The sequence below is a fragment of the Herpailurus yagouaroundi genome, unplaced genomic scaffold (assembly GCF_014898765.1).
Source record: "Herpailurus yagouaroundi ecotype Mexico unplaced genomic scaffold, PumYag 196, whole genome shotgun sequence".
Taxonomy (NCBI): domain Eukaryota; kingdom Metazoa; phylum Chordata; class Mammalia; order Carnivora; family Felidae; genus Herpailurus; species Herpailurus yagouaroundi.
In genome coordinates, this window is record NW_024412427.1 from 13,089,721 (window position 1) to 13,103,844 (window position 14,124).

Below are 14,124 nucleotides of genomic sequence, written 5' to 3' on the forward strand. Positions count from 1 at the left end.
AAAGAAAGAAAGAAAGAAAGAAAGAAAGAAAGAAAGAAAGAAAGAAAGAAAGAAAGAAAAGAGGGAGGGAGGGAGGGAGGGAGAGAGAGAGAGAGAAAGAAAGAAAGAACGAAAGAAAGAAAGAAAGAAAGAAAGAAAGAAAGAAAGAAAGAGAAATGTCCATTCCTAGCCTGACTTTAGAATTGACTAACAATGGTAACAACGCTGCACATTGGCTGAGCGCTTGCTCTGTGCCAGGTTCTGTTCCCAGTGACTCATAGCAACCTAGAAAGTACTTGCAATGACCCCTTTTTGACTGTTGAGCAATCTGAGAGCCCAAGGAGGTTAAGAAACTGTGCCATTATAGCAAAGCTAGTAAATGGTGAGTTCAGAATTCACCATCCAGCAGCGTGGGCCCAGGGCCCACCCTGTTCATCATTGCCCATGTTGCTTCCATAAGGTGATGAACCAGGAGCCAGAGCAGCGGGGAGGACTGGCATCTCCTGAGGACTTACCAAGAGCTAGACCAGTTGGCTTGGCCCGTTAGGCATGTCTTCATGTTTCTCTTCATGTTCTCCTTTAAACCTCACCATCGCCCCATGAAGTTATAGATGAGCCAAATGGGGTTCTGAGACCCTGAAGGAGCCAGACCTGGACTGAAAATAGATTAGCGGTCGCCTAAGGCTCTGCAGTTGGGAACAGATGCAGAGCAGCTGCTAATGGGTACTTTTGGGGGTGAGGAAAAATGTTTTAAAATTGATGGTGGTGGGATGCCTGGGTGGCTCAGTCAGTTAAATGTCCGACTTTGGCTCAGGTTTGTGAGTTCGAGCCCTGCGTCGGGCTCTGTGCTGACCGCGCAGAGCCTGACTCAGATCCTCTGTCTCCCCCCTCTCTGCCCCGCCCCTACTCATGTACACTCTCTCTCAAAAATAAATAAACATTAAAAAAAATTGATGGTGGTGATGGCTGCACAGCTCTGTGAATACACTAAAAACCAGTGAATTATACACTTTATATGGGTGCACTGTGTGGTAGGTGAATTATACCTTAATAAGCCTTTTATTTTGAAAGGGGGGAGGACACACGGAAGGAAGTGGCAGTGGTGGAATTTCCACTGGCTTCAGATCAAACGCCCTGGAACCGCTGGTCCCACCACTGCCTCTACTCTCACAGCTCACATCCAGTTACCAGCAATCAACCCACACCCTGAGGCGTCAACCTCTCCTCTCCTCTCCTCCCCCAGCGCCTCATCCCAAGCATGGTCCCTCCCCCCAACTACCGGACCCCTTCAAGCAGTCCCTCACCTTGCCCGTTGCTCCCTACCTGTTCTCTACAACGCTGCCAGAGAGAGCCTTCTAAAAGCATTTCTGTCAGATTTCTCTCTTTTGCTCAAAAGCTTCCAATGGTCTAAAAAATAAAATTCACTTACAATTCAGAATTGAGCCATGGCCACCTTCCCAACCTCACTGCCCACCAGCCAGTCTTGCCTCCTTGCTGTCCTCAAACACAGTCCCACCTCTGGGCCCCTGCACCATGGTTCCTTTTCTCTGGAATACTCTTCCTCCCGGAGCAGATACCCACATGCTTGCTCCCTCATTTCACTCAGGGCTCTGCTCAAATGTAATGTCACTGTTGCAGAGAAGTCTTCCCTGACTTCCCAATCTAAGTCACCATCTCCCTCAGCTTGGCACGCTCTAACCCCTGACCTGCCTTGTTTCCCTTCAGAGCACCTCTGACACCCGACATAACACGTACTTCTCTTTTGTTTAAGTAAGCTCTACTCCCAACGTGGGGCTCGAACTCACCACCCTGAAATCAAGACATTGCTGTACCAATGGAGCCAGCCAGGTGCCCCAACACATACTTCTTTGTTAACCATCTGTCTCCACCACTAGAATGTGACATTCCTGAGTGCACGGGCTGTATCCTGGATCCCTGGGACGAGAACAATGCCTAGAGCATAGTAGATACTCAAAAAATCAATACATTAATCTAATACCAAACCTTTGGCTTCTTTCGCCACCCCTCAGATAATCCAGCAAAGAGACTGATCACTGCGTTTAATATGCTCCTTACTTGGGGCGCCTGGGTGGCTCAGTCAGTTAAGCATCCGACTTCGGCTCAGGTCATGATCTCGAGGTTCCTGAGTTGGAGCCCCGCGTCGGGCTCTGTGCTGACAGCTCTGAGCCTGGAGCCTGCTTCGGATTCTGTGTTTCCCTCTCTCTGCCCCTCCCCCACTCATGCCTCGACCCCCTCTGCATCCCCTCAGAGGGGCCACTGACCACCTTGAATTGGACTTATTTGTAAATGGCAGCAATTCCCTACCGGACTGGCAGCTCTGGAAGGGCAAGGTCCTGAGCTGTAGCCCATGACACCGAGCGCAGACTTGAATGAATAGCAGACATAAATCTTTTGTTGACTGGGCAAGGAGAAATTTCAAAACCAACAGCAATTTCTCAGTTCCCAAATGCAGCCAAGGGACCACCTTCAAGCCCACCGCACTGAAAAATGCCTCAGTCCCATTCCTAGGAAACTAAGACCCTGAAGTCAAGTTCAAGTGCTTCTTGGAATTCCTTGGGTCGCTGTGCCAGAGAAAGCTCCCTGCAGAATGGAATTTGCCAGCCGAGCCCGGAGAACCTGTGAACAGCAGGCAACTTAAAGCAGCACTTAGTGAAATTGCTTTCTGTTATCTCAAAGAGAAATAATAGCATGTGAGGCTGGCTTAAGGAGAAAATGCTCAAGTGTAAATAGGGCCATGTTTCACACACATTCACGGGCATGCGTGCGTGCGAGCGCGCGCGCGCGCACACACACACACACAGGCTTTTGAGGGTTCTGTCTTCAGCCTGTGTCATGGAGTCAAGACCCTTCCCAGCCCAGTTCTCATTCTCACGCCCATCACTCTCAGGTTCCCCAATCACCAGGAACTCCCCAGCAGCTCCTTCATATTATTCCCTTTGTCTGGCATGCTCCTCCCTCCTTCCCAGGTGAAGCCCTACCCGTTTTCACAGAGCACAGTTCAAATGCTGCCTCCTTTGCAAAGCCCTTCTCCACCCCTCCTTCCTGGAGTGCCACATCACCTCTTCCTCTGACAGAAAAGCGGCTGTAGGTGTCAGTACATACTGAACCATCCAACTCATAGAAGCGTCAAGCTTGAGAAGACTATAGGACATGCCCTCGGGGAACTTACTGTCTAGTAGGGGTGGGGGGGGAGACCAAAGCAAAAAAATACATAATTGTAAGTTGGGGAAAGGGCTAAGAGGGAAACAAGACAGAGGGTACCACACAGCCAGGTGAAGATGGGGAGAAACCAGAATGGATGCTTGGGGAAGGTCTCTTGGGACAGGGGTCATTAAACTGGTACCCGACAGATGAGTAGGAGGCAGTCAACCAAAGAGCGGGGAGAAATCTCCAGAAAGAGGGCACAGCACACGTGAAGGTGCCAAGGCATGGAAGCAGTTGGCACAGTCAAGAAACCAAAAGGAGGGCTTGTGTGGCTCCAGCTTCAGAGGGCTGGGAGAGCGGTGCAAGGAGAGAAGGCGGGCCTTCTTGTACGTCCTAACTGTGTCCTCAAAGGGCCCAGGTACATTCCACTCCCTATCTGCAGTGCAGAGCAAGACACGCGGCACAAAAATGGGCACCCAACAAGTTCCTGAGGGCTCCACTGCCCGCTGAAGATGCGGGTGAACCACCTCTCTGCCCATTCCCCCACCTCCAAAAGTAGGTCTCCAGATGGCTCACCTAACTGAGGCACCTGGCGATGGCTAACCACAATTCTGGTGATGGAAAAAGAGGAGAAAACAGGAGCCGCTGCAAGAGCTACAGTTATGTCCTTGACAAATGCCACTGACAACCCAATCGATAGATGTGACCACCACGTGGTCCTTGGAAACCATATTCTCGAGGTAAACTTCAACCAGAGGGCAACTCTAGTAAAAGAGGGCTTGCCAAAATTGCATGCCCAAGACTTAAGCCATTAGTGTGAAGTTCAAAATACAGTTTCCAGAGCTAACTGTTCTTATTATTCACAGCACTTCCGACAACCAAATAGATAGGTTTCTTCCTCTCCATTCGACGACCAAATCTTTGATTCCCCAGACAACAACTGGGTGTCCTGTAATTATGACACTCCCCAGTGTCAGCACAGACCCCACAAGTTAAGGGCTCAGTCCAAGACTGCTCCACTTCAGATGCCAGTTCCAAGTCCCAGGCTGCCACTTATGCTTCTGCCCAACTATAAACTGGCTATACACAGCAGGGGGTTCCTATGACCCTCTCAAGTTTGATAATTGCTAGAACAGTTCACAGAACTCAAGAGAGTGTTTTAGTTACTACTGCCAATTTATAAAGGATGCAACTCAAGAACGGTCAAATGGAAGAGATGCACAGTGCAAAGTATGGGGGGAGGGGTGTGGTGTCCATGAGCTGTCCTTGGATACGCCACCCTCCCAGCACCTTGATGTGTTCACCAACCTGGAAGCCCTCAGAACCCTCATCATATAGGGGCTTTTACGGAGGCTTCATTACATAGGCACGATTGATTAAAATCATTGTCTATTGGTGATTAATTCAGTTTCCAGCTCCTCTCCCCCCCACCCCCCCCAGGTCAGCAGGTGGGGCTGAAAGTTCCCACCCTCTCAGTCACACACGATTGGTTCCTCTGGCAACCAGCCCCCATTAGGAAGCTATCTAGGGGCCCACTTAGAGTCATTTTATCAGCATAGGCTCAGATAGGGCTGAAAGGAGCTTGTTAGGAATACCACAAAATCCTATCACTCACCTCTGTCACTCAAGAAATTCCAAGGGTTGTAGAAGCTCTTCAGGGTCAAAAACCAAACATGTATTTCTTACTGAATCACACAGGGTTTGTGTAGTTTCTTGATTTTTTTTTTTTTTTTTTTTAAATAGCCCAGCAGATGAGAAGACAACCTGGTGAGTCACAGGAATTTCCAACTTGCCCAGCCGCACTGCCCTGTGCCTCCCTATGAATTAGCCCCTGGTCTATCCAGAATCCTGTCACTTTCAAGAACACACTCATAATTCTTCTTCTTCGTCATCTTTTTTTGAAACAGTGCGAGCCAGGGAAGAGGGGCAGAGAGAGAGAGAGAGAGAGAGAGAGAGAGAGAGAGAGAGATCTGAGAGAGAGAGAGAGAGAGAAAGAGAATCTTAAGCGAGGTCCATGCCCAGTGCAGAGCCCATGCAGGGCTCAATCCCACAGCCATGAGGTCATGACCGGAGCCAAAATCAAGAGTTGGCCGCTTAACTGACGGAGCCATCCAGGTGCCCCCACTCAGAATTTTTCAAATCATACTTTGAACTCTTGCTTTCTGGCTAATAGATTTTGAATTATTCTAAACTAATAATTATTTAGGTCAAGCCAAACTATGGTTAGCTTTTTGGAAGAAAAGGGGGAAAGGGTGTTACAGGAACATTATACATAGTTTGAGGGCATCATGAAGAAACACAATTACAAATCCTTTGCCTAATAAGTCACATAGGACGCTATTCTCTCTATGCTCTTTAAATCTGTTGGGTTTTTCTAAAGTCTCATGCTGTAATTTTTTTCCCTAACAGTTCCCCGGGCTTCCCTGTAGTGAGGGTAAGAAAGGAACGCAGATACCTCCCTGTGAAATTCGGCTTCTCTGTTCCACAAGACCTTCACAAATTCCCTCCCCAACTCTCTGACCCAGCTAACCTCTCATCCCCCCTCCCCACTTTTTTTTAAGTGAGCTCTACACCCAACGTGGGGCTTGAACTCATGATCCCAAGATCAAGAGTTGCATGCTCTACTGACTGAGCCAGCCAGGCGCCCCAAATCTCTCATCCTTTAGATCTCTCTGTAAGTGCCATTTCTTCAGAAAGCCCTTCCCTTATTTACCCACCCAACCCCAATTAGAAACCTATCACTCTCTTGTAATATGCTATAACATCACTTCATGGCACCTGTCATAATGTGTAATTGTACACTTGTGTGCATTTTAACACTCAGCTTGCCTCCCTCTCCATCAAAGTACAAGTTCTATGTGGCCAGGGACCAAGACAGTCTTGCTCACATCTATATATCCAGGGCCCAGAACAGTGTGGCACATAGCAGGTACTTAACACATATTTGTTAAATGGTTAGCAGTTTTTCTGTAAAGGCCTAGGATTTTCTAAACATGCCCAGTCATTGCCGAACACACTGTTCATGGTGTCTTCTGAACACAGGGCCCCATCACAGCAATAACCACATTTTAAAATGGCTGCTCTGCTCCACATACTTGTGTGCTGCTGCTTTAAACGCACTGCTAATCTTCATAATGGCCCTGGCAGGTGGGTATTACTACCCCATTTTATAGACAAGGACACCAAGGTTCAGAGAGGTAAATTATTATTTGTTTAAAGGGATTTTTAAATTTCTTTTTTTAAAGTTCATTTATTTTGAGAGAGAGAGACAGAGAGAGAGAGAGCGCGCGCAGGAGCAGGGGAGGGGCACAGAGAGGAAGAGAGAAAGAATCCCAAACAGGCTCTACACTGTCAGCACAGACCCCGATGTGGGGCTAACTGAGGCGGGGCTCGAACTCACGAACCGTGAGATTGTGACCTGAGCCGAAACCAAGAATTGGTCGCTCAACCAGTTGAGCCACCCAGGCAGCCCAAGAGGTAAATTAAATTCCTCATAGTCACATAGCTAGTAAGCAAACACAACCAGAACTCAAACCCAGCTCAGAGTCCAGGTTCTGTGCTTCCCTTCTCAACCCTCTGGGGGGACACTCCAAGAGGTCTGAGTGTATGACGGACCACAAGACCGACACGTGGCCCATTTCTGGTATTTCTTTTTTTACCTGATGGTAAAGAACATAAAATACGTTTGTGTTTAAAAAAAAAAAAAAAAAAAGGACACATTTTAAAATATAATATGAAACAAACTTAACAAAATTTTAAACACAAAACACAAAAGTTAAAAGAAATGTCATGCCTATTGCTCAGGCCTATCTCAGGAGCCTCCATGGAAAACCATGTGAGGCGTTTCTCTGTCGCTCTTTCTTCATTTTATGTCCCTTTACCTGTTGCTATTTTTTTTGTAATGCCAGCATTCCAACTCAATCTTTATTTTCCACTCCCACCCTCCTTTCACCGGAAAATTTTAAATGTTTAAAGAAAGTGGCAGTGTGTCAGCCAAGGGCTTGTCATTTTCAAAAGCGTTAGTCATTTATGAGGACACCTTTTTGTAGGTACAATAAATCTGATTGATTTTTATTACACATCTTAGTTTAGAATCACTTTTACATTCCTAGACAAAGAGATGATACAAATAAATATCAATTGTAAAACTTAGAGCCCCAAGTATTGGCATATTCTTTGTCTAAAGGTAGCCAAAGAGAAGGTCAAGATCAATAGCAACTCCAAAGAGCCATAAAGCCCACTGCCTCCTGCCTGCTCCAGGATCACTCTTTTCATAAATAATCTCAAAAGCATTTCATTCAAGAAAACAAGGGCTGGGAGAAAGGTGGCAGATTTCCAAACAGTGCCAGGCAAAACCTTGCGCAGTAGACAATAGCCAGGCCCACTGTCCGTATCCAGTTCCTTCTGAGCATTTTGATTATGGCTTTTAGAGTGTATTAATAGCCCCATTTTTGTCCACTGATGGTGTTGCGATGGCCCAAGGTGTTGTTTACAGCGAGCCTCGACCGTGAGTGGGAAACGTGAGGCAGAACTGATATCCCATGTTCACAGGGAATCGACACTTCTCAAAAACTTGGCGACAATTCTACATTCAGTGAGGGAGGACTTACAAGAGTCAGACAGGAAAAGCAGAGAGTGGCCCAGGCCTGAACTGCAGAACTCTCTGACGCCCTTGGTCATGGAGGTGTGGGTGGTACAATTCAAGCAGCATGCAGGCATTCGACGGGGAACAATCCAACATTAGGTCAGAGTCTCAAGAAAGTGCTTCATGCCTATGATTTGTGGCCGTGGGCTCTGAATCCAGGGACCTGGGAGACATGGGACTTGAAAATATGAAGCCAGATACATTCCTACTGATCAGAGCAAAAGGGGGCTGGATGGGGGTTGCGCACACAGTCTCAAACTCCTTCTCCCAGATGATCTTCTTAGATCCTGTTCAGACTTGCTTCCACACTTCACTAGCTGCTGCTGGCGTGAAGACCCTCAGATGGCTGGGAACATTCTAGCATGACTACAGACGCAAAAACCAGGTCGGTCCTCTACACAGCTGGCTCAGTTCAGAGCCCAAAGCAGCAGCTTCCTGGTAGCAATAAGACACTCTCCTGTCTGCTCTATTCAAATATTTATCGGATCCATTTGGAGAGAAGAAAAGCACCGGAGACTGCTTGGGGAGGGACAGCTTCGCCTCCTCACAGGTGTTCTACTTTGTTTTCACAGGCTGCCAGACGAACACAGCTGCGTGTAAGGCAAGCTTGTTTTAATAATCCTGCCTGTCAACTTGCCTTTCTTCTTTCACCTTCTTAGAAGAGTCCCACGGTCACTCAACCACCCTTGCTCAGAACAACCACCTTGAGACATCAGTATTAAGGTACAGTGTTAACTGCGGTGTTCAGGTCTCAGATTTGCTAGATGAATATTTTCTGCCTATGGAATTCAGACTAGCTGTGAGGGAATGTGGTGCAAGAGACAGGTGTAACTGGCAGACAACCATCTTAGACTATCCACCTCATCATTTGGTTCCTACTCAAACAGGTAAATCTTAGTAAATAGGAAGCAGGGTTTGATCCCGAGAAAGATGAGGGAAGGCTCCATTATGCTCTGGGAATTGCTGACAAGGGCCCCAGGTTCAGAAAGAATGGTAACTAAACAGGAGATAAGCTGCCAGATGCCAGATCTCCATTTGTAGACTGCTAAGACATTGCACTTGGTACCTCCTCTTTCCCACAGGCTCTGATCCAGAAATGTGCCCTGGGAACTCAGCAGCAGAGTTAAAATAGAACTCAAGGCCCACCTGAGTCGCCACTTTCCTGGGGCACCGTGCCAGCAAGGTGCACCAGGGTGGCCAACCTGGGGACTCCTATTGTCTCCTTAGGCTTGGCTCGTGGACTCAGATGCTCACATGGGAGCGCATCCAGCCTGGATTAGTCAGTCAATGGGCCTTTAATACAGACAAAGGCAACAACTGCACATTAGTGTATTTCTAAAACTGGACAAGTCCTTGGTCTCTCTCTTACAGACACACATGGACACACGCAAAGAACACAGGCACCACTGTGCTTGCACACCCACACACACTTATGAGCCGCCCTGGGGTGGGGGGGCGCGGGCAGAAATGAGTAACATTCACCTAATGACCAACATAAAATGAAGCTTTGAATTTCAATAATACAAAGAACTAAAACTTACAGACCAAACTAGTATATGTAAAGGGGAATTCCTAACTCTCTCCTCTGAGCCTATTCAATCGCGCCGCCACTCCTGGCCCCCACCTTGGGCTCTGGCTGCAGGGAGCCACAGTTCTAGGTGTTCTGCTGAAGGCAGGCAGGACTCCTTTGCTCCCGTCCGTTATATCTTCCTCTCCCACTGCCCCGAGTCTCACGTCTCTGTCTCTGCACTGCCTGGTCACCCTTAAGCAAATATGGAACAAAATGGGGAATTCAAAAGTGCCACTGTATGTCTCGTTCCCCCAGCTCTTGTCCCACCAGAGAAAGCAGAGCCAACCTCCCTTTTCCCACAAAACAGGCCCACGGCTGAGCATGCTCTGGAGGCAGAGGATGGGCCTGGGCAGGGACACTCAGAGGATGCGTGCAAGAGAAAAGATGGTGACAGATGAAGAGTAAAGTGACACAGTGTATGGATGTGGCATCAGCTTACAGATTTACGTCTTTGACAGGATGGTCGTGGTTTTAAGGTTTTTAAGAAGCTGTTTTCCCTAAACTCTCCAAGGAGGCAAAGGGAATGTTATTTCTATTGCTTCCAACATTCTTGGAAAACGTTTCCTTATTCAGCAGTTCCTGAACGACAGATCCCCTTCTTACTGAGGTGCTCGGATCATGCCTATCGGGGGCTTGGATCCATAAGAGAATTCTCATTCCACCCACAGGAACAAGCACCTATTCGAGTTCTAGGGCGTTTACTTTTCAACCTCACTGTCATTTTATCCTGAGGCTCCAAAGACTTGGTCCTGCTCAGGTGACTCCCGATTCTGCCCTGATGTTCACTAAGAAAGGAGCTCAGTACAAAGAATAAGCTAGAAAAGGAGAGGTGAGAGGAAGGGAGGTTAAGCAAAGGGAGAGGAGAAGGCAAGGGAGGGGGGAAGCAAGGTCACTGGTCATTCTCTTGCTTTCCACTTGGACTATCACACTTTACCTTACCCATGCATTTCTGAGATGCTAATTAAAGGGCGTTTCCCAGAGTTGCTGAGTGCCAGATGAGGACCAGCACATTTCAACCAGATTCAGGTGGTTCATCTGCAAAGAGGCCATAGCTTCTCCCCAGGGGCACGGTTCTGAGTTTGGGCTTGAGTCCTCTCGGCGGGTTTTTGCTTGTCTCTTCTCTCAGAAGGCAAATGCTATTTACACCCTGGGAGAGGAGGGACTGGCTTTATTTTGGAACCAGCCCTCGAGACTGTGGGTAAAGCTGAGATGCGGGGGTTCCTGAGGAAGAGGAGGAGGGTCCCGACTTCCTTCCGCTTTTGGGCCTGCAAAGGTCAAGCACATGTTTACATTTCACGTCCCTGCCTCTATCCTCGACGCAGATCAGATGCCTTACCTCATCAAGGACCCTGAGCCTTTCCTTAATGGCCTGAGAGCCGGTATACTTTCAACTGTCAGGCAGCGCCTGACCCTCGGTGAGTGGCCAGGGTGTGACAGCTCAGGGAAGGGACCTGGTTCTCAGAAACTGTTCTTCCATTTAAATCAGATCTTGACTGTCTTCTCCGAATTGGTAAAAGATATTAAGTGTGCAGGTAGAATTTCTTCCATTTTTGCTTTTTTACCCATTTGTTTTCCTTAAACTTCTAATCCAAAATTTAATAAGGTAGCATTTCTAATTTAGCATCAAATTAAGTACTTGGTTATTCAACAGGTTATTTAAATGAAGTCAATTCAGCACTGAGGTTCAGAGCCTGGGTGGATTCAGACACACTGAGGTTTAAACCTTGGCTTTGTACTTACATCCTTGAATGTGGCTACTTTCTCAAACTCTCTAAGACTCCGTTTTCTAAACTGTAAAATGGGATTGATGATAATATTTCCCTTTTAAGTCTTTGCAGGAAATCATGAAGAGAATTTTTTTTTTAAGCACTCAGAACTGCCTAGTACCTGGTGGGGACCAAAGAACTGCCCCCTGCTTCACTAGAACCCACGATCCTTATGGCAGGAACTGGGCACATCGGGCATTCTGGTATTCATAACACCTGGCATAATGCCTGAGCCATAAATATTTGTGGAACAAATAATAAACACAGGAGCAATATGGCAATACTTTCTGGCGTGTTCTGTGAAGCCTTCCACGATAAACCTCAGCCTTCGTTTGTCCTTGTTCAAACATGTTCTGTTTAACCACAGGTCATCAAAAGTCACTCACCTGGCCTTGGATTTCTTATTTGTAGTGCTTTCAAAGGATGACGCATCCACCTGTATCTCATCTTCGTCCTGCAGAGCTGCGTCCAGGGCAGCCTGGACTTTGGGAGCGATGGCAGGGCCCTCATAGTCTCTGGTGGTCCGGCTGGGCATGTCCAGCTCTAACAGCACAATGTTTTCTGCCTGCAGAAACAGAGCCATAACCAGTGAGGCTGGCTTCCGATCAGACACAGCGCAAGCAATCTAGACCGCCCCCCCTCCAAAAAACAGAACTGCACATTTCTTGCTACTCAGAGCCTACCAAGAGCCTGTAGAGACACAGTTTTATAACTTTTTTTCCGGGTGATGGTACAGATGATTTTTATCTTCTTCTCTAGGCTTTCCTTTAGTTCCTTAAAAAAGAATTTTTTTAAACAATGAACATATATTATACCCTAAGGGGAATAATCAGGGAAAAGAGTAGAACCCATTTACTGCAAACAATGGGAAAATATAAGGAAATATAAAGAAGAAGATCATAATCACTGATCATCTCACCACCCACAGCAGTTTTGATGAACCTTTTGGGGAGGAGACAGGCCTGGAGCACATATATGGAGAGTGTGTGGCAGTTGTGTGGCATATATAACCACATTTCAAAAGTCGTACTGGGTCCTGCCTCATAACTGGCCTTATGGCTGGATTCCCTCAGCTGATGTCCTGTGGCGGGCCTTTCCCTGGCTCCCACACACCGAGATGAGTGTGTAGAGGGAAGAACACCTATGGTACACATCATCTCCTCCTCCAGGTCCTCCTACCCAGTGGAGTCCAAGCCCCAGAGCCCCAGAGGGGGCAGGAGGTTGCCACTGCAGGGAGAAGGTGGGGAGATGGAGTGGCTCCCTCGATCCACTTTATATATGGAGATGCTGCTTAAAATCTCTCTTAATGGAGTGGGTCCATTGCTAACAACATCTGAGAGCCACTGCTTTAAATTCTACCTTTGGATCAGGTTAAGCCCCTGGAAACCCACATGTTTTGATTTGTAGGCTTTGAAATCATGCTGTTTTGAGACATGAAATAATGGACAAGGTGTACACCCTCTGAAACTGCTACAAAAAAAAAAAAAAACGCTTCTGAGGATTCCACCTGATACATCACTCACCTTCCACTATAGAAAACCCCACCTGATGTATCTTTTCTGCTTTTGCTTCCTTTATTTTAAATAACTCGATGCCAGGAGAAACAGCACCTGATGAACTAATTAATCCCCATCTGTTTTGCTCTGGCGGCCAAGGGACTCAAAAACAGTTTAAAGTTCTCAAGTGAAAATCTTTCATTAAAAAAAAATAATACAGGTTCCCCACCAATATAAAATACAGATAAGCAAGGGCGCCTGGGTGGCTCAGTCGGTTAAGCAGCCGACTCTTGATTTTTGGCTCGGGTCCTGATCTCACGTTTCGTGAGATAAAGGCCCACATAGCGCCTGCTTGGGATTTTCTCTCTCTCCTCTCTCTCTGTGCCTTCCCCTGCTCATGTGTGTGTGTGTATGTGTGTGTATATGTGTGTGTGTGCGCGCGCACACACATACTTGTTCTCTCTCTCTCTCTCAAAATAAATAAACTTTAAAATACAGATAAGCAAAAAGAAGGCAATTTAAATTGAGTAAACTTCCATTAACCAGAGGTAATCAGTTCACATTTTGATATATTTTGCAGCTGGTTTGATTCATATGTAAACCTCTAGCACCAATTGTTTTACAGCTTAACAATACATTGTGTCTCCTGGTTCATCCACAGGACCTGCTGCGTAGAGGAGGTGGGAGGGTTCAATGAGAGAAACCACTAAAACGCTGAGTACATGCCTGGCATACAGCAAGCACTTATAAATAGCAGCTCGTACAGTATTATTATTGTAAAATATGTTTGGGTCGTTAAATAGTCCTCAATTATGTCACTTGAAATGACTACCTGACTGAGCCACATTCCATTAAATGGACGTACCAGAAGTTCTTTAACTCATCTCCAGTCATTACACACCTGCATTCCCTCCAGCATTCGCACAGAACCATTTGCAGGCTTAGTGTTGATGTTTATCGGCCATTAGGACAGTGGGCTTGTACTCTCCTCCTTCCCTAGTCCTAGTTTTCTAAATCTCATTTGATCTTACCTTTTTATTCATAATAATTTGTTCTTTTTAGTTGTTATTTATTTAGTATATTGCTTTACTATTTGGCATCATTGTTATGTTAATATAAATGTCCTCAGAAACCTCTGCAAAGAGTCAGGATACAAACTCTGTAACTTTGCAGAATGGTGCGTAAGAGTTTACATAAATCTAAACTCCTCGAAAAGAGAGAGGGGAGAAACACATGGATGATCTTCTCACCCTGTATCGGGCCTCTGGACGAATCATCATGGACATTCTTGCGTGTTGGCTCAATGGCCTCTTATATCCCACAGCTGAGACTGGCCGCTTCATCATCTGCTGGTTCCTGGAAATGGACTGCAGTGGTTAAAGCCTGGCTGGAGTGTGTCCCACAGTCCCAGGATCATCCTGTGGAACCAACTCTCAGAAGACACTGAGCCTATTTAGACAGAACCTGAACCAAGTGAAGCCCTGGACTGAAGGCTGCCAGGCG

The 14,124-nt window shown here is 46.8% G+C and overlaps 1 protein-coding gene across 3 annotated transcripts in view; it reads right to left on the reverse strand.

Annotated features, from left to right (window-relative positions):
- Window positions 1–7,184: 7,184 nt before the first annotated feature.
- Window positions 7,185–14,124, reverse strand: part of KIF3B (kinesin family member 3B) — a 41,175-nt gene continuing 34,235 nt past the window's right edge. For 2 of the 3 annotated variants that reach the window (XM_040447366.1, XM_040447367.1), the window contains exons 7-9: window positions 13,872–13,977; window positions 11,512–11,690; window positions 10,528–10,624 (exon numbers count right to left, since the gene is read on the reverse strand). In XM_040447366.1, coding sequence (XP_040303300.1) covers window positions 10,528–10,624; window positions 11,512–11,690; window positions 13,872–13,977 — 382 coding nt within the window. Of the gene's footprint in view, window positions 10,625–11,511; window positions 11,691–13,871; window positions 13,978–14,124 lie in introns of all 3 variants that reach the window. The other variant, XM_040447365.1, reaches the window with a different exon arrangement.